This window comes from Vicugna pacos, chromosome 9 (genome assembly GCF_048564905.1).
Source record: "Vicugna pacos chromosome 9, VicPac4, whole genome shotgun sequence".
Taxonomy (NCBI): Eukaryota; Metazoa; Chordata; class Mammalia; order Artiodactyla; family Camelidae; genus Vicugna; species Vicugna pacos.
In genome coordinates, this window is record NC_132995.1 from 44,633,457 (window position 1) to 44,660,634 (window position 27,178).

Below are 27,178 nucleotides of genomic sequence, written 5' to 3' on the forward strand. Positions count from 1 at the left end.
TCCTCTTATAGTCCAATGCTGATCTCTGCTATGGGGCATTGGCTGCCATCCCTGGACTCCGGCCCATCCGCCCTTCTGGGGCCATGTACCTCATGGTGAGTATGTGGGTGGCAGGCACTTGGTGGCAAGCAAGGGAAGCCTGTCTGCAGGGCTCGTGAAGACAACCAGATGGGCTCCCAAGCTAGTCAGTTTAGGAACTGTCTTGTTTTGAATTGTCCCACTGATGTGGTTTAACCTCATCACTTAGAAAAAAAAGGGAAAACTCTTAAAATGTCTTAATTCTTCAATACAGCGAATCATTTTATATACAGACATAGAGACAATGTAAGACAGAAGTAAGAGGTTTTTCACACCACTGGAGTTCTCAGTTGGGAGAGATACTGGTTCCTTAGGAGTGTTTGGGAATATGTGGGAATTTTGTTTGTTTTCAGAATGACTGGTGCTCTTGGCATTTTGTGAGCGATAGATGCTAAATTTCTTTCAACAGGTGGGGTAGTTCTATGCAATCAGGAATTGCCTGGCCCATAGGCTAATCATGCCTTTTTTGAGAAACAATGGCATCCTATTTCCAGCTTTCATGTGTCAGCATCCAGGAAGGAACCCTTCAATAAACTAAAATATTGATATAAATATATCCTATCTTCCCTATGAAAAATTCCATGAGCTCATAAGAGCTGTTAACTCTTAGTTATCAGTAGTGGAGTTCCAAGATAGTTTTTAGAGCAGTCCTATCTTAATTGCTGGGATAGGGAGTTGTCCTGTTTTCCCTCCTTCTGATAAGTTTGCCTCTCTCTGCGATTGGTATAGGTTGGAATTGAGATGGAGCACTTCCCAGAATTTGAGAATGATGTGGCGTTCACAGAGCAGTTATTTGCTGAACAATCTGTCCAATGCCTCCCGGCAACGGTGAGTGAGTCTCTCTCAGGACACTCAACAGTTTCTGGAGCCTTAGGAGCGCTCCCTGAGTGGGTCTTTGGCCTGAATTTTTCTTCTCCTACAAAGCTTAGAGTTGGCGCTCATATATGTAGGTTCTTCATCCAAGGATTCAACCAACCACGGATGGAAAACATGAGGGGGAAAAGAAGCCCAGAAGGTTCCAAAGTTTGAATTTGAGCAAACTGGCAATGATTTACATGGCATTTACTTTGTCTTTACAATGATTTAAATTGCATTTACACTGTATTAGATATTGTAAGTAATCTGGAGATGATTTAAAGTACACAGAAGGATGTATGTAGGTTATGCAAATACTATGCCATTTTATACATGGGACTTGAGCATCCTCAGATTTTGGTACCCTGGGGGGTTCTGGAAACAACACCCCATGGATTCCAAGAAACTACTGTATTTTCATTTGAAAAGATTCAAACTGATGGGTCTCATGACCTCTATTTAAAATTTGCTTCTCCCCCATCACCATCCCATCCGATCTGGGAAGAAAAGTTGTGGCTGAACGTTCTAGGTGAGAGGAAATCAAGCTTGTCCCAAGTTCCTTTTAAGATAAATGAACTCAGTTACTGGCCTAGCACCCCAATGGTGGGAATTGAGTGAACTGATACCCTGGGGTAAATGGTGTCAGTACTCCATGCTGATTAGGACTCTGGCCATATTTGGATGGTCCCATCCCAGATTTACTTGCTCTAAGAATAACAGGCTCTCATTTTTGCAGTGTTTTGAGTACCCGAATTTCTTCCGAGTGGTAATCACAGTCCCTGAAGTGATGATGTTGGAAGCCTGTAGCCGGATCCAGGAGTTCTGTGAGCAGCACTACCACTGTGCTGAAGGGAGCCAGGAGGAATGTGACAAGTAGGCCGGGGTCCATTCTCCTGAGGATGCGTCCCATCCAGCAGGGGAAGGCTGGACTGAGCCCTGCTGCCCCTCAGGGAGTCAGGTGCTCCTGCTGGGAGAGGGCCCTCTCAGACCATGCCAAGGATTCGGAATTGCTCCTGCTTTCCCCTGATGATATCCACACACACACACTCTGAATCCCAGATTCTCATCTCACTTGGCTCTGCTGCAGTGACTCACTCATTCATTCATCTGCCCCTCACCCACGAGACTTCTTCCTTTTTCTCTTGAGAGTACTAGCTGAACAAAGTTACCCAAAAAACAGTAGAGATAAGAAAATTAACAGTTCAGAATCAGGAGAAACAAAAGGTTGAGGGAACTTGTATCCCCAACCATGTCCTCATACTATAAGTAAGAACACACTCTCTCCAGGCAGGTCTGAAGCCCAACTCTGTTACTGCCTCACATCAAGTATACCTCACTTTATGCAACAGTGCTATAATGAAAGAAGCTGGGGACATATGTACTTGATTAATTCTAGAATTGAGAGAAATTTGCTAATTTGATGGATTCCTTGCAGAAACTTTTCATTAATTTTTTTGTAGAGAATTATTTTATGATGCAAATAAATATCCTTTAATTGACTGACTTTTTAACTTTAGATATATGTGTATCACACTTTCTTAAAATGAGGGCACATCTGTAATTAAAAAAAAGGGGGAATCAGAGGACCTTCCAGAAATGCTGCTGTGTAAAGGTCATAAATACCCTCACTTGTCACTATTATAGAATCATTATTACTTTTGCTGTAACATTGATATTGATTTATTGATATATATATTATATTATCTTTTCATATGTTTACTAAAAAACATTTATATTAAGATCTTTTATTTTGCCAAGGGTATAAATTATTGTTTTTCTTTTTTTAAAAAATAAAGTTTACTGAGTATTCTCTTCTGTGATGTCATTTTTCTCCTCGGTGGGGAATTTTTATCCTCAGGTGCTGCTTATTGCTCAGTATGACTGATGTATTACCCGCTAGGTTTCATTTATTTATTCATTTATTTCTTTGTAGATGTGATGCAGGAAAACGAATGTGGGGCGTGAGGAGGGCCGAGTCCCAGGTCTCAGTTGAGCCCCTGGGACGTGCCCTGCCAAGTGTGGGTCCTTGGCTTCGTGCAGGAAAAGAATTCAAGTGCGAGCCACAGTTGAGTAAAGGTAGATTTGTTTAGAGAGAGACATACTGCATAGAGTATAAGGCAATTAAAAGGCAAGGAAAGAGGTGTGGGAATTGGGTGCTCAGGCTGAAGTAAAAGTAGGTACACACTCCATAGACAGAGAGCGAGCAAAGGGCCACTAGGCATGGTGTTGTCACTTTTTATGGTCTCAGTAGCTTCACACACCTACAGATGGGATCAATCCAACTGCCCTGGGGAAGGGGCTGGGATTCCCAGGGATTGGGCCACCACCCATTCTTTGGCCTTTTGCGATTAGCCTTGGGACTGTCATGGCACCTGTGGGCATGTTATTTGATCACGCTGTTACAATGAGCATACTAGAAGTTCTACTAGAAGTTAAACCTCTTAATCCTCAAGGCCAACTAGGAGGTGAATCTTCCACCATTTTGGTTGCTGACATTCCTTGAGTGGCTGTGCCCTGCCCCCTTCCCTCCTGTCTCAGCTGTACTGACATTTGGAGTCACTTAAGAAACACTATTCCTAAAATATTTTATTTGGGAGCTCAACTTCTGGCTTGTACTTACAAACAAAAGAAAGTAAGAAGCAATATTATAAACCTCTGGCCTTGGACTTCACACTTTCAACTTCTGGGATCCCCATTCTTCAAATTCCTATGCTAGTCTAGATCCACTAACCACTCACTGGGTAACAAGTTAAACTGGTTCAGCTAACCCAGGAAATGAGAGGTGTCTAGGATCTTCTTTCAGTATGAGCTTTTTGTCTGCAAATCCTTTTAGGTACAACTGCCTAATTTTCTCCTTACTACTTCCCTTGGAGGAGGGAGCCTGAAGTTATCTTGCAAGATTAGGTGCAGGAATACACCACAATCAACCTGGAGATTCCTCACTAAGGAAAGTTTATTTCAAAGAGGAACTTCAAGTCTCAACCCTGCCAGCCACAACCAATTAATTTCCTTTACAAAAATAAACCTCAAATGTCCCTCCCAATCTATGCTGGATTTCAACTAACTCACACTAAAACTTACCCTTCAATTTTCTTTAGCAAATCCAAGAGGAATATACAATGATTGAGACAATAAAAATTTGTTTCCTGTATGCCACCTCTGCTGATCAATTTTCCGAAAATGTCTGGCTCCTCTCTTCCCGAACATCCCGCCCCAACTCTGAAAGATCTCTGTCCAGAAATAAACAGGAAAACCGTGGTTTACACAAGACTTTTTATCTTCACACGTACGTGTAATTCTACCCAGCAATACTGAATCTACACAGACTTCTTAAATTTCTTAATTACCTTGATACCTACATTTTGGTATGGGAGTGAAACTAACATTCAAACATAAAAAAATGCACTTTGGACAAACTTCCAAAACAAAAACAAAAACAAATCACTCCTCATGCCCGGCCTTCAGCCATCCAGTTTCTTCTCCCCCTTAAGTAATCACAGTAGCAGCTGCTGGTTCATTCTTCGAGATTATTCTGTGTACATGTAGACGTCTTTGTCTGTGAATTTCTGTTTTTTTTCTTCCCTTTCTACAAAGTAACTATTTCTCAACTTTATAATTCAACTTCCTATGGAGGGATGGCATTTCTTAAGTGTCCATCACTCCCTGGGTGATTCTAGACAAAAAAGGAACCCCTGGGCGTGGCTGCTTCCAAAGAAGACAGAAATTCCTGAGAGACAACTTCCAGCTGCTTCGAGCAAGGCAGCAGGATAAAACAAAGAATGCATTAAAACATTGGAGATAAGAGCTCCCTGCTGTGAATTCAACTTTCTTTCTGAGCCCAAGCACCGCCTACCAGGTAACTGGGGCATTATCACTGATCTGCTGCCATAAAGTGGTCTGCTCTAGTCCCCAGCAGCCATCAACACCCTTACCCTGCGCTGGATGGTGGTAGAAGAGGAATGGGAGGAGAACCCATGCGGGTGCAGGAGCAGGCGCGAGTGAGGGGCGCTGCGCTGAGCAGAGCGCATGCGCAGTACTGAGGCTGCGCGATGCCGCTCTAGGCGCAGGCGCAGAACCCGAGACGCCAGTGCAAGTGCTTCATCTCAGGTGGGTACAACTTTTTTGTAGGGTTGTCTGTCGGTTTTTGTTTCCTCCTCCAACTTATTTCCCTGACTCGCATCTTTTTGAGAGATTCTCTTCCTCTCGTGCCCCCTATTGGGCCACAACTGACGGGAAACTTCCAGAAAGTCAACAAGTCAACCCTAGGTATTGTAAACACCTGTTAACCTTTTTCTAGCTCTGGGCCGGTCCCGATGAGTCCAATGAGTTGTGAAACAGAAACAGAAATTCCCAATAGCTGTTGTCAATTCTCAGCTTTTCTCCAAAGAATCGTATCCTTTACAGTACCCAGTGCCTGACATGTATATTCGGATTTATACACGGTCAGAAAAGTGAATACCCCCAACTGTGCTCCATACACTCCACACGTTACTACCGGAGGGGTTATATTTTAAGTGCCCTAAAGGTTGAATTATTGAATCTATTGGAGAAGAGCTGAATTCCCACTACATCTTGTTTATACTCTTATTTACTTCAGACGATTCGGGTATGTTTACAAATGGGCTTCATATGGATGTTCTGTGTGGGTCAGATTGTGGCATAGCACCTTCCAAAGAAGCAGTCACTTTCTGACACTCCAATTGAAGTATACTGTGCAGAAGGTGATGTGAATTTTGTATAGTAAACAATCACCAAACAAGCAAGTATGTCTTAATTTATGCCGGTGTTGCAGGCATAGAAAATAATTCTTGCTCCTTGTGACATTTACGCATTTGATAATTGAAATGCAAAGTATATTATGAAATTCAAGATATATTATCCTCCATTTGAAAAATAAAGCCACAGAGATTTCTTGCTTTGGCAGCACGTATTACTGAAATTGGAACAGTACGGAGAAGATGAGTTCAGTACTAGCAGTCCAAATTCAACAGATAACTCACAGGTCTAGGAATGTGAAGGAGAGGCTGGGCTGGGCTAACAAGATAGCTCACAAGTCTAAGTATTGGAATACTGATCTGAGTTCTGCTGGACAAACTTGTAAGTCTAAGTTTATCAGTGTTGGTTTGCTGTTTATGTTTTTTGCTAGCCAGCTGGATTTTCAAAGATACATATCTGGCTTTGGAAGGTTGGTTTGCTGCCTCCCTGCCTCCACTTTTGTGATGATAATGCTGCTAAAGCTGTTCCATGCCTATTGGCCAAATACCCCAAGCTTGTACTTTATCCTATAAAACCTCATGCACACGTCTTGGAGGTGCTCAGAGCTTTGGAGCAGAAGCCCCTCTGAGCCTGCCGGCGTAATACATCTGAGTACTCCAACCCTCCGAGTGATGCTTGTTTCTTGACTGGCCTGTTGTTTCCGTAACATTTCAACTAGTAACCAAATGCAGCAAAGTTGCAGGATACAAAATCAGCACACAAATCTCAGTTGTGTTTCTATGCACTAAAAATGAGCAATCTGAAAAGGACATTAGGAAAACAAATTTATTTACAATAGCATCAAAGAAAATAAAATACTTGAAATAAATTTACTGAGAAGGTGAAAAGTGAAAAGATGCCCATCACAAATTATCAGAGAAATGAAAAAAAAAGTGTTGGTGAGGATGTGGAGAAACTGGAACTCTAGTGCACTGTTGATGAGAATGTAAAATGGTGCAGCCACCATGGAAAACAGTATGGCAGTTCTTCAGAAAATTAAAAATTGAACTACCATATAATGAGCAATAGTGAGACAGAAAGGAAGAGGGTAGGGCACAGCCATTCAAGGAATGATAGCAACTTAACACCAAAATGGTGGAAGATTCAACTCCCAGTTGGCCTTGAGGATTAAGTTGGGGGAAGGTTTGACTTCTAGTAGACCTTGAGCTTCATTATATGCTCATATGCTCATTGTAACAGCATGATCAAATAACGTGCCCACAGGTGCCATGACAGTCCCAAGGCTAACACAAAAGGCCAAAGAATGGGTGGTGGCCCAATCCCTGGGAATCCCAGCCCCTTCCCCAGGGCAGTTGGAATGGTCCCACCTGTAGGCGTGTGAAGCTACTGAGCCCTTAAAAACTGGCAACATCATGCCTAGCAGCCCTTTTCTCACTCCCTCCTTTTCAGAGACGGCCTGCACTCTGTCTTTGGAGTGTGTACCTACTTTTACTTTAACCTGAGCACCCAATTCCCACACCTTTTTCCTTGCCTTTCTCTTGCCCTACACTCTATGCAGTTTGTATCTCTCTAAACAAATCTACTTTTACTCAACTGTGGCTCTCACATGAATTCTTTCCTAAGCAAAGCCAAGGACCCACACCTGGCGGGGCACATCCCAGGAGCTCCACCAAGACCTGGGACACGGCCCGCCTCATGCCCCACATCCGTTTTCACGCATCAATAGTACTGCTGGCTGTGTATCTAAAAGAATTGAATACAGGGTCTCAGAGGGATATTTGCACAGTTCCTAGCAGCATTATTCACTATAATTAAGAGGTGGAAGCAACCCACGTGTTCACTGATGGATGAATGGATCAACAAAATGTGATGTAAACAATACAATGGAATACTATTCAGTGTCAAAAAAAAAAAGGAAATACTATAATATGGATGAAACTTGAGGATATTATACTATGAAATAAGCCTGTCATGAAATGACAGCTACTGTATGATTCCACTTATATGAGGTATCTAAATGAAACAAATTCATAAAAACAGAAAAAAAATTATCAGGGAGTGGGTAAAGAAGGAAAAAGGGAATTGTTTAGTGGGTATAGTGTTCAGTTGGTAAAGTACTTACAAGATGAAAAAGTTCTGGAGATTTATTTCACAGCAGTGGGAATTTACTTAACACTACTGACTGTACTCATAAAAGCAGCCAAGATGGTAAATTTTATGTTTTCTTTTTATCCATTAAAAGAGTAGATTCAAAAGTTCTCATCACAAGGAAAAAGAATTTTTTTCTATCTATATGAGACGATGGATGCTAACTGAATTTATCATGGTGGTCACTTCACAATATATGCAAGTCAAGTCATTATGCTCTACACTGGAAACCTATACAGTGCTGTATGTCAGTTATATCTCAATACAACTGGAAAAAATTCTAAGCCATGAAAAAGTAAACTTCATGAGGGCAAGTTTTTTTTTTTTTCTCAATCTGGTTTATTTTCTTTTATATTTTTGGTGACCAGTAGAACCTCTGGCACATAGTAAACACTGAATCCATTTTTTATGAATGAATGAGTGAGAAAATACAAAGACTAATGGGTTGCTGTTACTTCTTACCTTCTTGTTAACTGAATTACAACAAGAAGAAATTAAGTTTAACAGAAGATATTGCTAGTGTAGAAGGAAGATTCAGAGACAAAGGCATTTAGAAAGTTTATTTTCAAAGAGGTGCAAGGAAATGGTCAAGAAGCATTTGAAAAGTTGCTCAACATCTTTAGCCATTAGGAAAATGCAAATCAACATCCCAATGGGATATCACTTTACACCTATTGTGATGGCTATTGAAATAAAGACATCAACAAGTGGTGACAAGGCTGTGGAGAAACTGGAATGCTCATACACTGTTGATGGGAATGAAAATGTTCAGCCACTTTTGAAAATAGTTTGGCAATTTCTTGTAAATTTAAGCCATCAATTCCACTCCTAGAGAAAAGAAAACAAGAGAAGCAAAAACTTACATCCACATAAAACTTTCCCAAGAATGTCCATAGCTGCATTGTTCGTAAGAGCCAGAGAATGGAAAACCCAAATGTCCATCAACTGGTGAATGGATAATAAAATGTGATATATCCATACCGTGGAATATTATCTGAGAGTAAAAAGGAATGAAGTACTGATACATGCTACAACATGGATGAACCTTGGAAACATTGTGCTAAGGGAAAGAAGCCAGTGGAAAAGACTGTATTTTATGTAATTTCATTTATATCAAATGTCCAGACTAGGCAAATTCATAGAGACAGAAAATAGATGAGTAGTTACCTAGAGTTGAGGGTGAGGGTGTATGTGTTGATGGTGGTCAGTGGGTGTGGAGATCGACTACTTACAGATACAGTTTTTTGAGGGGAAATGATCATATTTTAAAATTGATTGTGTTGGTAGTGGCATGACTGTGAATATACTAAATACTATCAAATTGTATACTTAAATGGGTGAATTGTATGTGACCTATATCCCAATAATGCTGTTTTTCTTTCTTTAAAGGTGCAAAGGAGTCAGACTTCAGGAAGACCAGCTCAAATATTTTTTTGGCATTGAAAGGAATTTACAGGTTTTAAAAGAAAGGTAAGAAGCCCAAGAAATGACCAGTTTCATTCATCTGTCCATGATAGGAAACAGTAACTTTTTCTCATGCTAGTCATATCCACAAAGATTGTGACATTATTTCAGACATTAGCATTCTAAAAGTTAGAGATGACACCATTTTTTATATGGAGTCCACACTTGTAGGAATTATTTAGTTTTTAATTTTTCTTCAGGACTGAAACTAGATGGGATGACTTCATCGCCATTTCACCTCAAGGTACAAAGTGCTTATTTTTCCTGATTCTGGCATTTCATTTCATGGAAGCAGGGCAAAATATCAGTGGGGCTTCCACTCTGGGAAGAATAAGAAATTTCTAGAAAAATATCTGAGATATTTCTGTAAATAGCTCATATGTTCCAGTAGTGATTTTTTTGTTCAAGTGTGTTATAAAATAACTTTTAATTCTGACTATGAATATGTTAAATGTATGTGAGAGTAGAAATAATAGCATAATCCATATCCATGTATCCATCACTCATTATCAAGATTTTGCCATATTTCTTCTTTCCTCCTTTTCTTTTGTTTTCTGTGTTGAAGGATTTATGAAGCAAATTCTAGGTGCTTTTCATTTCCTCTCATACCTCGCAGTATACATCTCTAAAAACATAATTTCTTTTCTTTCTTTTTTTTTTAAATTGAAGTATAGTCAGTTATAATGTGTCAATTTCTGGTGTACAGCATAATGTAACCCATTTCCAAGATTTAAGAAATAGGACACAGCAGTGGTGGAAATTGTCTGTATCACAACTGTGTCAATGTTAATATCCTGGTTGCGATGTTGTACTATATGTCTGCAAAATGTCACCTTTGAGGGTGGGAGCACTGGATGAAGGGTATACTGGACTCCTGTTGTTTCTCACAACTTCCCTTGGATCTATAATTATCTAAAAAAATTATTAAAAAATCACACTAGGCAAAATCATTTTCATTAAAAATATGAAATACATAACTCATGAAACATTCTTTGGAAAATAACATTTTCCCATATTTTAAAATTTACTTCTTTGAATAGGCAATATAGTCACAAGGTTCAGAAAATTTTAAGTTGAAAGAGTCATTTAGTAAAAGTCCTCCTTTCATCCTTACTTCTCCTCTCCCCAGTCCAACCTGCCTTATACCCTGTGGGGTTACTGTTTTTGGTGTCTCGTGTATCCTTCCACATTTTCTCCAGGTGTATACAAGCAAATTGGAATACAGATTTATATTCCCCCCTCAGTACAAAAGGTAGCGTGAAACCACAGTTTTGTACTTTCCTTTTTTGTTTATACAATGTGTATGTATTGGGGAATTAGGGATCATTCTATACATGCACACAGAGAAATCTTCTCTTTCTCTAGTGCTCCACTGTATTCAGAGTATGGTTATACCATAATTTTTGCCGATAAATTTTGCTTATCACTAAGGCATTGGTGTACACATTAGTTGTTTACTTAATGGATAAATTATGGTGATTCAGAGGGCACCAGGAGAGAAGCCCGGGGCAGAGCAGCTTCTTCCAGGAAGCAGTGGCAGCAGGCAGAGTGGGTGAGTGGTAGAGCCCGCCAGGTGGAGAAATGCATGAGCCATCCTCCGGCAATCGTGAAGATGACCCCACTGCTGGCAGGAATGCAGTGCTTCTGGAAGCAGTGAGAATGACACTAAGGCTCTCTCCCAGCCCACACTTCTCCCTCGGGCTCATAACTCAGCCCCTCTACTGCTCCCTTCCAGTATTTCTGCATCAATGTTCTGTTTGACTAAATCCTCCCTTTTTGAGGCCATCTAACCCATGCTTCAGTAGCCATAAGTTGATGACTCCCAAATGTGCATCACTAGTCTAGATTTCTCTTCTGAACTTCAGACTTGCGTGTCCAACTGCCTTCTCCCTCTCCACTTGGAGATCTCAAAAGCACCACCAATTCTTCATTTCCAAGACATTGGTCACATTACATCTTCCCAAATCTGGCCTTCTTCCAGTGTTCCCTCTCCCAAAGAATGGCACTTCCATCCAACTGCACAAGCTACAAACCTAAGACTCATCTTCTACACCTTCTTCTCTTGCATTTTCCCACGTCCAGTCCTCTCAAATATTTCTTAGATCTGGACCCTTCCATCTCCACTGCTCACTTTAATACAAGTTACCACAGGCTATCATAATCTCTTACTAGTATGTTGCAGCCAAAGTGTTTTTTTTTTGTAACTTGAAATCTAATTTTGTCACCTGCTTAAATCTTTTAATAACTTCCTATTGCTTTTAAAATTGAACGAGGCCATCGTAGGATGGTCTTCAAGATCCTACATAGTCTGACCCTGCCTGTTTCCTCCATTCTCACCTTGTACTGTGTACCTGCTACCTCTTGGGGCTTTTTGACCCCGAGATCGTGCTCCCTTCTGCCGTGGGCCTTTTGCTCACACTCTTCCTTCTGTCTGGATCATTAACTTCTGTTTATTCTTCAAAGCACAACTCATAGAAGTGTTCTACTGATCTTTTGCTTTGGTCAGCTTCCTTTTCTTTATTTCTGTTTTCTCCTTTTGTTATTAGATACTCCTTTGAGTGGTTCCCACCTTTGATTACCATGTGTCTCCTCCACTAGGCTGTAGCAACCTGAGTCTAGGAACTGCCTGTTTTTGCTTATCATTGTTACACAGCAATTAAATTTTGTATAAATGAATGATTGCTTGTGGCATAACAGTACTGTTTGCTACTCTTACCTGCTACCATCCCCTTGGAGACACAGCCCTATCTCTTGCTTCCTGGGGATACCGTGGAACAAGAAGCATCCACCAGTGGAGAGCTCATGCTCTGGAAGCACCGAGATCCGGGACTGTTTTGGCGCTGCCATTTATCAGCTGTGGATTCTTGAGCAAATCCCCTTATCTCTCTGAACTTCAGTTCCCCATTCTCTAAAAGAGGGTTACCACTTACCTCATTAGGTGGTTGTTGATGTTTTTTACAGTCACACCCAATACTTTTTATATATATATAATATATATATATATATATATATTTAAATCATCTAGCCATTTTCAAAATTCCTAATTGTCCCACAATGCCTTTTTTCATATATATTTTTATTAAAGTATAGTCAATTTACAATGTTGTGTCAGTTTCTGGTTCACAGCACAACGCTTCAATCATACATGAACATACATATGTTCATTTTCATATCCTTTTTTTAACATTTTTTATTGATTTATAATTATTTTACAATGTTGTGTCAAATTCCAGTGTTCAGCACAATTTTTCAGTCATACATGGACATATACACACTCATTGTCACATTTTTTTCTCTGTGAGCTACCATAACATTTTGTGTATGTTTCCCTGTGCTATACAGTATAATCTTGTTTATCTATTCTACAATTTTGAAATCCCAGTCTATCCCTTCCCAGCCTCCGCCCCCCTGGCAACCACAAGTCTGTATTCTCTGTCTATGAGTCTATTTCTGTCCTGTATTTACACTTTGTTTTTGTTTGTTTGTTTGTTTTTGGTTTTGTTTTTGAGAGTCCACATATGAGTGATCTCATATGGTATTTTTCTTTCTCTTTCTGGCTTACTTCACTTAGAATGACATTCTCTAGGAGCATCCATGTTGCTGCAAATGGTGTTATGTTGTCGTTTTTTATGGCTGAGTAGTATTCCATTGTATAAATATACCATGCTTCTTTATCCAGTCATCTGTTGATGGACATTTAGGCTGTTTCCATGTTCTGGCTATTGCAAATAGTGCTGCTATGAACATTGGGGTGCAGGTGTCATCCTGAAGTAGGGATACAAGCCCAGGAGTGGGATTCCTGGGACATAAGGTAAGTCTATTCCTAGTCTTTTGAGGAATCTCCACACTGTTTTCCACAGTGGCTGCACCAAACTGCATTCCCACCAGCAGTATAGAAGGGTTCCCCTTTCTCCACAGCCTCTCCAGCATTGGTCATTTGTGGATTTTTGAATGACGGTCATTCTGACTGGTGTGAGGTGATACCTCATTGTAGTTTTTTTGATTTTCATTTCTCTGATAATTAGTGATACTGAGCATTTTTTCATGTGCCTTCTGATCATTTGTATGTCTTCCTTGGAGAACTGCTTGTTTAGGTCTTTTTCACCATAAGTTAATACAAGATATTGAATATAGTTTCCTGTGCTAGACAGTATGAACTTGTGTTCATATTTATTTTATATATAGTAGTTAGTATCTGCAGATCTCGAACTCCCAATTTATCCCTTCCCGCAATGACTTTTTCAGCTTTTCTTTTTTGAAACTAGGATCCAATCAAAGTTCCACCCATTGCATTTAGATGTCATACCTCTTGTGTTTCATGATATTGACACTTTTGAAGAGTTCAAGCCCATTGTCTCATAGAATGTCCCATGTTCAGCATCTGGCTGCTGCCTCATGTTTAGAGTCAGGTGAAGCATTTTTCGTGAAAGGACATCAACCATGATGTGTACTTCCCCATACTCTCCACCAGGGGGCATACAATACACGTTTGTCCCATGATTGGTGATGCTAAATTCAATCATTAAAATTTTTTTTACTTTTTAGTGATTAAGGTGGCATTACCTAACAGAGCTGTGACGGGAGATTAAATGAAGGCATGTATCCAAGGGGTCTGGTCTATAAACCTTACTTCTTCCCCATTCCCCTTCAGCCTTCACTTTGGGGCAAATACACAACATTGCTGACTCCACTTTCCTAGCACAAGTGCCTCTTGGTGGGACTGGTAGCCTCACTAACTTGAGACTACTTTTTAAAAATAATTTTTATTATGAAACTTTCAAACATACACAAAAGTAGAGAGAGTAATATAATGAATCTCAATGTATTCATCACCCTGTTCGGAAAAAAAAATTACCACCATTTGTTGGTAAGTTTTGTGATTACTTTTGAGTTTTATCCTTTGAGCCTCTCTTTTCTTTCCCAAACACACAGATCCCTGAATTCTGCAGGGGACATTTGGGAAAACTTTTCACCCATGAATTCTCCTTGTTCCATTGGCCCAGCTTGGCAAGTAAGTGCTCATGATAAATGCACGTTGCTGGAGATGGCAGGCGCGGGTTCAGCACATCCAGAAATTGCTCCGATGCTTCTCAAACTGCGCACAAATCACCTGGGGTTCATGTGAAATTACAGATGCTGATTCTGTAGCTCTGGATTGGAGTCTGAAACTCTGCATTTCCGAACAAACTTCTAGGCAATGCCAGTGATGCTGCTCTGAGAAAATGCTTTGAGTAGCTGAGTGCTCTTAGAGGGAAAAGTCTAGATACTTTGGATACAGATGATAAGAAGGAAACATCTGATAAGAAGGAAACAAGTTAAGTAATACCTGAAGTTCCTTCCGGCCCTTAAATTGTTTGAGTCTTTGTTCCTAACCTCTAGCAACTGCAGAAGTAACTAAGCACAAGGATTCCACCCCCTGCTTCTGGGAAGAAGAAAAGCAAGCTTGAATTAGAAACTTGAACCCCTTCCCTCAGTCTGGCAAAGAATGGCACTTGGTTTGTTCCAGTTTCTCCTATATAATCAACAATCCTAGGGGCTAGTTAGAGGCAATGGAAGCACTGCCCAGTCTGTCACACAGACTTTTCCTTACTTTTTTTTTTTAAAAGAAGCCATAACTTTATTAATGATAGAAACAGTACAAATTTCAAACCAAGCTGCAGTTACTCTTGAAACAACCCCCCCCCCAAAAGTCCTGTTTTCAGGAGATTACATTGCTAATTCCTTAATAGCATTTACAATATCATTACTGTTGTTCTGCAGGGCTCGGACTGCCTTTGCTCTCGACACATTTGCTTGTGACATGACCAGTTGTATGTCTTAACTTCCACACCTGTTTCATCAACTTCATTCTCTTCACTCTCCTCTTGTACAGTTGGAGTCTGTTTTCTGGAATATTTGAGACAGCTTCACCTTGAACTTTGAATTTCTCAGCAGCTGCTTGCTGAGATAAATCCTCGATCTTGGCTTCCCCAAAAACTATGTAGGTGCATTGGTGGTTCAGTGGTAGAATTCTCGCCTCCCAAAAACTATGTAGGTATCTGAAGCTGGGCTCTTGTAGACATCTGGTTTCGTGATGACGAAGAAATATTCTTAGATTTCCAGACAGTGACTCTAGTAACCCCTGTAACCTGTTGAAGACCCAGTTTGGACATAGCCTTCCGTGCCGTCTCTTCACTCCTGCTCTGTTTTGCTTTACTGACTGGTTCTTCATCTATTTCAGCTGCCGCTGCCCGCTGGGCTTTTTGTGTGGTTGTCTGTGTGGAATCCTGTTCCTCGAGCTCTGGTACTGATTCGTCACTGTCAGATTCTGTTCCAGACCCTGTCCCAGCCTGGGGCTGTGGCAACTCCTGCTCTGTAGCAGGGACGGGAGGGTTTCTGTGACTTCACCGGGCATTTTGTGTGGGGAACACAGAACCAAGATGGTGGCAGAAAGAGAGCGAGTGAGAGCGTGACCCATGCCTGTTGCAGGAGCCCTTACCTTTTAAAGTATTTGTTTCTCTAGGCAGGCAGATGTGTAGTTAAATGCACAGATGACCCAGTCTAGGCAGGTGTAGCCCAAGAATTTGTAATTTTAATAAGCACCCAGGTGATGAAGACTAGGTGCAGTTTCTTGTAGTCGTGAGAAATGGGAGGAGTGGTTGGAAAATTTCAAACAGTTTGCTCATACTTTAATCTTAGATTATCATACTGGTGTGGAATTTGCTCAGTCAGCCATCAGATATCAAGCACATGGACAAACAAGACAGAAACAGTGTTAGGAGACACACAAAAAAATAAACATGCAAACGAAAACTAAGACAATTTCAGGTACTGAGAAGTGTTCTAAAGAATTGAAATGGACCTTGGTTTTTCTTGTTTCAGTCTTTACCTCCTTGTTTTTCTGTGTCTCTCCTTTCCTTTCCTTTTCCCCCCTTCCTATCTGTCTTCCCTTGAACCTTAATTAACATTGGGTAACCAGCAAGATTTGCAAAGATAACTCAAAAGAACCATTTCACCTTCTACCAAAGTAAGATGCATCAGCAATCACCAGAAAGAGACATGAATTCCCCAACATATCCCAGCCTTTTAAACTGCAGTTTTGCTGCAGTAACAGATAAAGAAAACTTACAGCTTGGGGCAGTCCCATAGCCACATATCCTGTCTCTTCTCCTTGCCCTATAAAAACTCTAATCCTGCTTCAATTCTGGGAGTTACCTAATTTTGAGGGGGTACCTGATACTCATCAGCTGAGTATCTGAATTACTTTAACTGTTTTTTGTTCTTTGACAGAATATAAAAGAGATCATTTTAAGGGGGAGAGACTGCTTTAGTTGGGATGAACAGGGAAAATGTTTCTTGGGAGGATTCATTTGAATTGAGACTAATAATAAGAAGGTCATCTTGAGATAATTTGGGAGTAGAAAGTTCTAAGTAGGAGCCACACATACAAAGTTCAGGGAATTGGTAGAAAGAAGAGAACTTGGATGCAGGTGAGTGGCTGAGGAGAGAAGGGCCACGTAGGTTGGAAACCTCCGGAGGTTTCTGTTTTGTTTGTGTTAACAGCTTTATTAAGATATAATTCATAGACAGTTCACCCATTTAAAGTGTTCACTTCAGTGGTTTTTAATATATTCAGAGTTGTGCAACCGTCACCACCATAAATTTTAGAACATTTTCATCACCCCCAGAAGAAATCTCGTACCTGTTGTGGGCACAATGTGGTGGCCCATTGGTGACATGGTGACATGTGGGTTGGTAAAAGAATTTAACAGAGATAAAGCATGAGAATAGAAACGGGGTTTATAGACAACAGCGGGCCACACAGGAAAGAGATGCCTGTGTGAGTGCCAAGGACCAGTTGTTGGGGTGTTTTATAAGGTAGGTCACAAGATGCCTGATCAGCTTGCGCACAGGTCTCTGACTGATTGTAGGTGAGGTAGGAAGTTTAGGGTCCATGAAGGGTAGTGGGGTTTCTGACTGATAGGGTGGGTTGAAACTAGCCAGCATGCGCTGTTGTGAGATTAGGCGTTACCTGGGCCTATCGGTTTGTTAGGGGAAACAAGCCCAGTAAAGAATGTACTTTATCTGTTGAGAGATCACAGCTGAGAGCCCAGAAATGGGGGTAGCTGGACGTTGAAGGACGTCAGTTGGCCCAACAGTATCCCTTAATATTCACTCCACCTTCAAACCCCACTCTCACCCCCAGCCCTTGGCAACTGCAAATCTATTTTCTGTCTGTATGAATATGCCTGTTCTGGCCATTTCACGTAAATGGAATAATACAATATGTAGTCTTTAGTGGCTGGCTTTTTTCACTCAGCCGAGTTTGCAAGGGCCATCCATGCTGTAGCATGTATCACTATTTCATTCCTTTTTATGGCAGAATATTACGCTGTATAAACGTACTACTTGTGTTTATCCATTTATCAGTTGAACATTTGGGGTGTTTCCACTTCTTGGCTATTATAGATAATGTTGCCAGAAACATTCACATACAAGTTTTGTGCACAAGTGTGGGTAAATGTTTTTATTTCTCTTGGGTATATACCTAGCAGTAAAGTTGCTAGTTCATATGGTTAATTTATGTTTAATCTTTGGCAATTTCTGCAGATAAGCCAGCTGGAGTTTTAATAGGGATTCTATTTAGTAAATCTACAGATCAGCTTGGGGAGTATTGCCATTTTAACAATATTAAGTCTTCTGACCTATGAACATAGGGTGTCTTTCCATTTATTTAGATGTTTTTATTTCTTTTAACAATGTCTTATACTTTTCAGTGTACAGGTTTTGTACTTTTTTTTTTTTGTTAAATTTATTTCCAGGTACTTTCTTTTTGATGCTATTGTTACCGAAAAATTGGCCCCTGCATCCCGAAAAGTGAATTCAAGCTCAGGGGTGGGGCAGAGTTTGGGGCAAAGAAGTGCCACTTCATTGCTTTGCCCGGCAAAGGGAGTCACAGCAGGTTAGTGCCTTAAAGACTGTGAGCCCATCTTGGGATTGGGGTCTTGAGGTTTTATAGGAAAACTGAATGGAACAGAAAAGGTGATCATAGTCAGGGTGCTTTACAGGGTGCTGCATTCCTCTTAGCCTCAATGAATCTTTAGGAGAAACTCCGGAGGGTCTGTGCATCATTCCGAGATCATCAGCCTGTTGCCTTCTTCCTGGAGCATAGCCTCTGGGTTAAAGTTATTCTCAGTAAAGAATGAATCAGCAGATAGTTTCACATCAGGGACGCCAGTCAGTTAGTTTGCTTTATACTCCTTCACTATTGCAAATGAAATTGTTTTTTAAATTTTGTCTTTGGATTGTTCACTAGTATGTGAAGTAGAATTGCTGTTTGTTGGTTTATCTTGTATCCTGCAACCTCCTTTATTAGTTCTAATTTTATTTTTGGTGGAGTCCTTAGGATTTTCTATATGTAAGATCATGTTACCTGTCTCTTTTGTTTAAGTTGGCATTTATAGCTAAAAATATCCCTCTAAGCATTGTTTTAGCTCTATCCTGTAAGTTTTGGTATTTTGTGCCTTGTTTTTATGTGTTTATTTTTTAACACTTTCTGTCTCCTTATTGATATTCTCTGTTGGATGAGATGTTGTCAACATACCTTCCTTTAATTTCTTAAACATGTTGCCTTTTAGTTCTTTCAACATATTTACAATAGGGGCTTTGAAGTTTTTGTTAAGTCCAACATCTAAACCTCTGTTGCCAAAAAATTGGCCCCCATCCCTGATGAGCCAAATTGAAACTAAGAGACGGGGTCTTGGAGCTTAGAAGAAAAGAGACAGCTTTATTATTTTGTTAGGCAAAGGGGACTCACAGCAGGCTCATGCCTTCAAAACTGTGAAACCACCTTGAGGATGGCTCATACAATAAGCAATCAACAGAATCATTTTCTAAGTCATAATAATGCGGCAAAACGGATGTGGGTCATGAGGAGGGCCATGTCCCAGGTCTCGAATGAGCCCCTGGTATGTGCCCTGCCAAGTGCGGGTCCTTGGCTTCGTGCAGGAAAGAATTCAAGTGCCAGGCCACAGTTGAGTAAAGGTAGATTTATTTAGATACACACTGCATAGAGTTGAAGGCAAGAGAACGGCAAGGAAAGAGGTGTGGGAATTGGTTGCTCAGGTTAAAGTGAAAGCAGGTACACACTCCATGGACAGAGTGTGGGCCGTCTCTAAAGAGGAGGGAGTGAGAAAGGGTGACTAGGCGTGGTGTTGCCAGTTTTTATCATCTCAGTAGCTTGACACACCTAAAGGTGGGACCATTCCAACTACCCTGGGGAAGAGGCTGGGATTCCCAGGAATTGGGCTACCACCCATTCTTTGGCCTTTTTCGGTTAGCCTTGGGATTGTCATGGTGCTGTGAGCATGTTATTTCTCACGCTGTTACAATGAGCATATAATGAAGCTCAAGGTCTACTAGAAGTCAAACCTCCTGCCAGCTTAATCTTCAAGGCCAACTGGGAGTTGAACCTTCCACCATTTTGGTGTTAAATTGCTGTCATTCCTTGAGTGGCTGTGCCCTGCCCCCTCCCATCCTGTCTCACTTACTAGAGTGGCATCAAGATGCTTCCAGGAGACCAATTCTATAGAGGCTAGCAGTTGTCACTTTTTCAATCTCTTTATCTTGTAAGCACCCTAGGTGTCTTCTTGGCATTGAGCCTACTTTGTAAGAGTACAGTTCAGTGACCTTCTCCCTGGAGAATAACTCAGAAACCAAGGATGATTATTACTTTTGATTACTGTAATAAAGCAGATACAATAAATTTAATAGCTTTAGTTTTAATAATGTGCCTGGTGTTGCGAGTAGGAACTGGTCTGTCAGGTCAGTTGACCATTTTAAGAGCAAGCATAAGAATAAGCAATCTGTTAGTCTAAATGTGGCGATTTTAGTAATCCTCCTTCGCCTCCTCCAAGGTAGTTTCCAGTGCCCGCTTTCTTTTTCTTCTTGTTATGGGTCATACTTACCTGTTTCTTTGCATGTCTCATAATTTTTGTTGAAAACTAGACATTGCTACAATAACATATTGTACAATAACATATTGTAGCAATTCTGGATGTTGATCCCTCTATCACTCAGGGCTTATTTTCTTATTGTCTTATTTTTTCAATGACTTGGCTAGATTAGTTTATGGAAATCTATTTTCCCTACCTTTTGCAGTGTCTAATGTTTCTCCTCAAAGAGTGAAACTATGACCACATGCAAAGTTTCTCTGACCACCAGGGATTATTGTAGTTTTAGCATACTGTCTTTATCTGTCTCCTTTATCTGTCCCTTTCCCAGGTCTCCCTGCTAAGCTTTTGGGTAATCTGACTTTATTGTAACACTCACAGCCGTTAACCTTCAGTAACTGCTAGCTGATTGCTCTATTATTTTTGGCAAAGTCTGGGGTATAATTGCTCCACAGTCTGATCCAACTAAAGTCAGGCCCCTTTGTGGGGACAGTCTTTGAGGCTCAGGAAGACTCTTCCTAGCTGTCTCTTTCTCCGGGTACAGCCTGTTAAACGTCTAGCTGGTCTGCCATTTTATTTGTTGTTACTACTTTAAAGGAGCTAAGAGCCTCCTCTTAACTTCTTTACCACCACAATCTCCATTGTTGTGACAGCACCCTTATGCATGGACTTCTTCACTTTGTCTGCCTAATAAAGAATGTCCCTGAGGGAGAGCCACTGATCTCTCTGTTCTTATGGCCTCCTCTCCCCCTTCCTCAACAGAATGTCTGTGCTACTGCATCAGAGTGGGGCGGGGGCAGGGACTGTGGTCTGTGTCTTCTGAAGTGACACATCTGCATTGCTCCACAAGTGGGACATTGGATATGAATGGTAGCCCCTAGTCTTTTCAGCTCATCCTCCTGGCATGGAACTTATGAGTGAGGTGGAGTGGGAGCATTTGGGACGCAATATTCTCAGCTTTCTGTGCCTAGGTAAAGTTTCCATCTCTGAGTGGGAACTGAAAGTCCAGTCCCCTGCCTGAGAAAGAGATGATATGCTGGCCTCCTGCCCCTCCTTGGGCAAAACCATACTCCCAGACTAGGAGCTGAGGGGAAAGGGAGCCTTATCTCCTTTGACCTCCCTGCTTGGAGTAGAATTTCTGTCACACTGAGCTGGAGATGGTATCAGAAAGTGGCTCTAATACCATAAACTCTTACTGTTCTCATCAAGATTTACTGAATTTTCTTGAATAAATGTTTATCCATTTACTATATACTTTTAAAGACAATGTCCAGAGACTTTAAATAGTTGTTTTTATAAAAAGTAATTTTCACTAATTAAATGTTTGTTTCTGTGGGGAGAGCATCAGATGAGCATCTCACACCACCATTCCAGAAGTGTGGTCACATTAGTGGGTTTTATTTCCTCATCACTTTAATATGAAAAATTCTAAACAGCAAAGTGGGAAGAATTTCACACTAAATACCAATATTCCCCTTACCAAAATCCTACCATTAACATTTTGTTATAGTTGTATATTATGTCTATCCATTTATCTATCATTCACTCTGGTGTATTTTTGGATGCAATGCGAAGTAAGTGGGAGACATCAGTAAAGTCTTCTAAAATTTCCAGCATGTGTGTTGTTAACTAGAATTCAATTTTGGTTTTCAATCTTTTTTCTTTTGAAGTAAATGTGCACGCAGTGAAGTACATAAATCTTAAGTGTATAGTCATTGAGTTTTGACAAATTCATGCACTTGTACAACCCAAACTCCCATCAGGATATGAAACATTTTCATCTCCCAACAAAGTTCCCTTATATCCCTTCCCAGTCAGTCACCTCCCCCCACCCCCCAGCTCCCAGAGGCAACCACTGTTAGGATTTTCCCCCACCATATATTAGTTTTTTCCTGGTCTAGAACTGTGTATATTAAGAAATCATACAGTATGAATTCTTTCATGTAAAACTTCTTTCACTTAGCCTAATGCTTTTGAGAGGCATCCATGTTACATATATGATATATGTAGTTTATTCCTTTTTATTCCTGCATAGTATTGCATGCTATGAATAGACCAACTTGTTTATCCATTCTCCTATTTATAGTCAGCTGGGCTACTTACTGGAGGACTTTAGGCAGTGAATTGACATCTGCTTTATCCTTTAGATAGGTCATTCTGTTTAGTAAATGGGAGGTGAACTATGAAGGCAGGGCAAGAAGAGACCTGTTCAGGTGGGATTTGAGGTTGGTTTGGATGAACACTGTAGCAGTGGAGATTGTGAGAAGTGATCTGATTCAGGGTATATTTTGGAAGTTGAATTGACGGGATTTGCCGATGGATAGGATGTGAAAGGTGAAAGAAAAGAAAGAATCAAAGATCACTCTGTTCCTCCAAGCCATTATGAGGGTGGAGAAGCAACAAAAACTTTGCCATTATGAGAGTGGAGAGCCAATAAAAAGCCAAGCCAGTGGAGATTTGTTGGAGATTTGTCTAGAAACCAATTGAACGGCAATTAGTAAACATGTATTTGCCAAATGCTTCTATGTGGCAATCGATTAGTTCGTTGGCTACATCCTGTGAACACATGCAACTCTTTAGACAACGAGCATAATTTGCAGCTTCTTTTGCCATGGTCATATCACTGTTAGAAATACAAGCCAACTTAATTTTTGAATCTCTGAGGAATACACCACCCTCCCACCTGCCACCCCACTTGACCTAGCACTTCAGAGCCATTGGCTTTAAGATTCAACTTCCCTTATTTCTCTGAGACAGGAAACTCTTAAATGGTGGTTATTTCTTATCTGATTCTTTAAACATGTCACTGTGTTTTTCAGAATAGAAGGTTCTATGATTGGCCTTTAAAAAGGAAGTATTACAAAAAGAATGAGCCCTTTATATATAATGCACATGAGATCAAGGTTTCATTCATTAAACAAATATTTATTGATTGTTTTCTAGATACCAGGAACTGTACTTAGTGTTGGTTATACCACAGCGAATAATACAGACTCCGCCTTCAAAGAGCTCAAAGAACACATAAATTGCGTGGTTTTATTACAGTGTGATAAATGCTAAAATAGAAAGAAAGCCTATACAATTGGCATGCAACAGAGGGTTAAGGATCAAGACAGGAAGAACTTCCAGAGGATATGTTTTAGTTGAGAACTGAGGATCAAAAGCATGAGTCAGAGAACTTGGATGTGGGACAGAACAAGGTGTTCCAGGAGGGAGAAGCAGCATGATGTAAGATCCGGACCTGTACATGGTACATTGTTGGAACTTCAGGTTTGAGAATTAGAGTCTAAGAGGGTGTTATAAGGGAAAGATGCAAGGGCCAGATCATGAAAGACTTTCTAAAGTGTATTAAGAAATCTGGACTTTCTGAATTTTTAATCCAGTGTAGATATTGGATTGATGCAGGCAGCATGGAGACAGGAAGACCAGTCAGTGGTTCAGGAAAGAGGTGATGGTGGCATGAACAAGGCAGGGGGAGAAGCCTGGTGGGTGAGGAAAGGAGAAATACAGGAACTTAGGAAATGTTGATGAGGTACCACTGACTAACAGAAGAAGTCAAGGGCACAGTCCAGGTTTTTCATAAAACAACAGGTTGAAAAGGTGGGAAAGAGACCCAGGAGTAATGAAGATGTTTGTCATGGTCGAGGGTAGAGGGAGGGAAAATCATGAATGCAGTGTTTGGACATGTGTCTGAGGTGTGTTTTGAGATGTTCAAGATATGTTAAATTAATGGTTGGACTTACAGATCTAGACCTCAGAGAAGTCTGGGCTGGAGATATACATTTGTCGGTCATCTCTATCTAGGTGATTTTTCAAATTGTGGGCATGGATGAGATAGTCTAGAGAGAAAGCATACCATGAAAAGAAGAGGATCTACGCTGAATCTTAAGTAATTCCAATGTTTAACAGCTAGATAGAGGAGAATCATTCTACAGAAAACTGAGAAGTGGCCAGACAAAGAGGAGGAAACCCAGGATACAATGTTTCAAGAAGGAGGAAGTGCTCAGTAAAGTCAGTTGTTGCTGAGAGTTCAGATCAAAAGAGAATTGGGAAACATCCATTGGTTTGAGTGACGATTTAATTTTCGTGGTTAGAGCTGTTTAGAGACGGGGGGGGGGGTAAAATCCAGAGTGAAGTGAGTTAAACGGGAAGTATAAGGTGAAAGAATAAAGCCAGTGAATATAAGGCAATGAATCTTTAGAGCAATTTGGCTGTGAAGGTGCAGAGAAAGAGGCTGGTAGTTGGATAAGGATAGGGGAGTGAGGGAGAGTTTTTTCAAGAAGGGAGAGAATTGAGTAAGGTAAAAAGTCAAAGAGAGGAATTCAGCTGAAGAGAAGTTGAGTTCAGAAGAGAGGCAATGAGTAATAAAAACATACAGTTCTTGAAAAGGATTAGAGAGGGATGGAATCCAGAGCTCTGATTGTCTTAAACAGAAGATAGAACCACGTCTATATTGTAACAAAATATGTGAAGGCAGACAGGATGCTAAGGGAGGTTTGGATGTTTGCATGGAGGAGTTCAGAAGTCCATATTTGATGGCTTTTCTTTTCTCTGGGAAGGAGGGAAAGGTATGTGATCCGAAGATGGTAGGGGAAAGTTCTTGCAGAGAGGGGAAAAGGGTTGCAGGTGAGGGCTGACGTGATCATAAGCTGATGGAGGTGGTCATAATTCTATGTGAATTCAGCTGCCCTCGTGTGATTTTCTCCATTCAACATCTGTCTGCTTGGGCTTGGGAGAAGGCAAGGAGAAACCAGATGGGCCATGCACACAACTCAGTGTTTCTCCAAGTGGTCTTTGTCAAAACACTTTCCTGACAAATATTAAAAGATATATCAAGGGAAAAAATGTCCTTGGTCAAAGAAGTTTGGGAGAACTGCTATACACCCTAATCCCTTCTTAATATGTAGGTTAACATATTTGAAGTTCTGAGGGTTTTACATTTGAAAAGCTAGTTAAATTTGGTGTAGTGGACTTTTTCAAGCTTATTTGCATCTAGAGTGTTGTGCGTGTGTGTGTGCTTGTGTGTGTTGCATCTGCTAAGATCTCATAGTTTGGTTTATGATGGATCAGATAATCACTCACCTTACTGCTGTATAGAAGGACAGGAGCCTTTCTTTTCATTCATGTTTAAATTATTTGTAGTTAGCTGCTTATATCCACATTGGTTTAGTGTAGAGCAGTAACTAACTTTTCCTGAAATGTATGTTATTCTTTATGAACCTATTCCATGTACTTGTTCCATTTGTCATCAGTTCTTGTCATAAACTTAGAAAAGAAACAAGCTATAAACTAGCTTCCTTATTGTTCTTCCAGGACGATAAGGAGTAGACATGAAAACTGACAATGAGTCAGACCATTCCAAATGGTTAGGATTAGGGCTGGCTAGGAGGGTAGCAGTCAAAGTGACTTGTAGTATTTTTACCACTGCTAACCAACATTTTCATGGCATTTACAGTTTACAAGTTGCTCTCGTATGTGTTATTTTGCATAATCACTTTCAATTATTGTTGAGCAAGGAACACAGTTTAGAGAGATAATGAATAAAAAGACATGTTAAGGAAAAAAAGAAAGGAGCTGGGTGGAAAACGAGCTTAAAAAATATGAGGAACTGTGGTCTAAATCTTGCATCAGTGGAGGAGGAATTACCACCAAGGGGGTAAAAAGCAGTTCTTGGGAGGCCAAAAAAAAAAAAAAAAGTGGATACCACAATGGATTGTGACCCTCCAAAGGGCCACCATACAAAAACAGATATGCAGTTTATTTGTGGTATTAACATTTCGTGGTATTGTAAACTGACTATTATTCAATAAAAAATAATTGTAAACTGACTACACTTCAATAAAAAAAAATTTCACAGTGGGGGAGCAACTAGGGAAAAAATACCTAAGAAGGCTTTTTGAGGGTCGAGGGTGATATTGAAAAAAAAGATTGAGAAACTGTGGTTTACATCCCATGCCTATGGAACTTTTTGATATTTGTAAATGATTCTTCTGTTCCCAGATGTGTTTGACAACTCATTTGTTTAGCACAGTGTCTGTTTCTGGCTTCATTTGTCCTTCCCATCTTCCCCGAGGCCCTAAATGACCATGTTTTGCCCCTTTAAACTCTTTTCTTCAAGCTATAGTTAACTGAATGAGGATGAACATAAGCCAAGGCCTGTTAAGGCATACATTGGCCAGTGAGCGACTGGTCCTGGGAAGCCTGGCTGCACTCACTTCCTCTCATCAGACCTCTGTGATGCTGCTCTGTGTTTTTATAATGTGTCCTCTATTCCCTTTGAGATGACTTGAGTGCATATCAAAAGAGTTCAGGCTATGACATCTTGCCAGTCAAGACGTTTGGCCTAGTGGGATACCATTTGAATGAGGTTGAATGTAATTGAGGATGGAAGAGAAATTTATTGGAATTATCAGCTCTTTGTCCTTCATATATTAGTCCAGGGAGGGCTTTCCTGTACATTGTAGGACGTTTAGCAGCATCCCAGGCCCCTTCCTACTAGATACCAGTAACAACCCACCCCTCCAAGTGTGACAACCAAAAATGTCTCTAGACATTTGTCCCCTGCGGGACAAATGTCCCCTGCAGGACAAAATCACTGCTGCTTGAGAACTACTGGTGCTGAGAAATTAGAATATCAGAAAATTGTCAATCTTCTAATGGTATCAGGATGGGCAGAAATGCCGTGAAAGGATTGTGATCTTCTGTTAAATATCACTATAATAAAGATGTTACCAGAAAGGATGGAAGACAGTCCTTGAGAGCTGAGATCAGCATTGTTACCAAGAGAGTCACAGCTGCCATTAGTGAGCACCACATACTTTCTAAGGGTGTTCCGTATACTCACTCGTTATGATGCCCTCCTAGCAACTCCAAGGAGTCAGTACTGCTATTATCCTGCCCACCCTACAGTTAAGGGAACTGAGACATGGAGGTGTTAAGGGACTTGCTCAGGTCACCCAGCTGGTAAAGCAAAGTCACCCAGGCAT

At 40.6% G+C, this 27,178-nt stretch overlaps 1 protein-coding gene and 1 pseudogene across 3 annotated transcripts in view; one reads left to right on the top strand and one right to left on the bottom strand.

The window, feature by feature from the left end:
• The window catches only part of TAT (tyrosine aminotransferase), a 41,343-nt gene extending 38,601 nt beyond the window's left edge, over positions 1 to 2,742 (top strand). For all 3 annotated transcript variants that reach the window (XM_072967672.1, XM_072967673.1, XM_006199702.4), the window contains 3 exons: positions 12 to 95; positions 808 to 906; positions 1,670 to 2,742. In XM_072967672.1, coding sequence (XP_072823773.1) covers positions 12 to 95; positions 808 to 906; positions 1,670 to 1,810 — 324 coding nt within the window. In that variant the 3' untranslated portion in view covers positions 1,811 to 2,742. The remainder of the gene's footprint in view (positions 1 to 11; positions 96 to 807; positions 907 to 1,669) is intronic.
• Positions 2,743 to 14,967: 12,225 nt separating this feature from the next.
• Positions 14,968 to 15,685, bottom strand: LOC102527967 (nascent polypeptide-associated complex subunit alpha-like; annotated as a pseudogene).
• Positions 15,686 to 27,178: the final 11,493 nt, after the last annotated feature.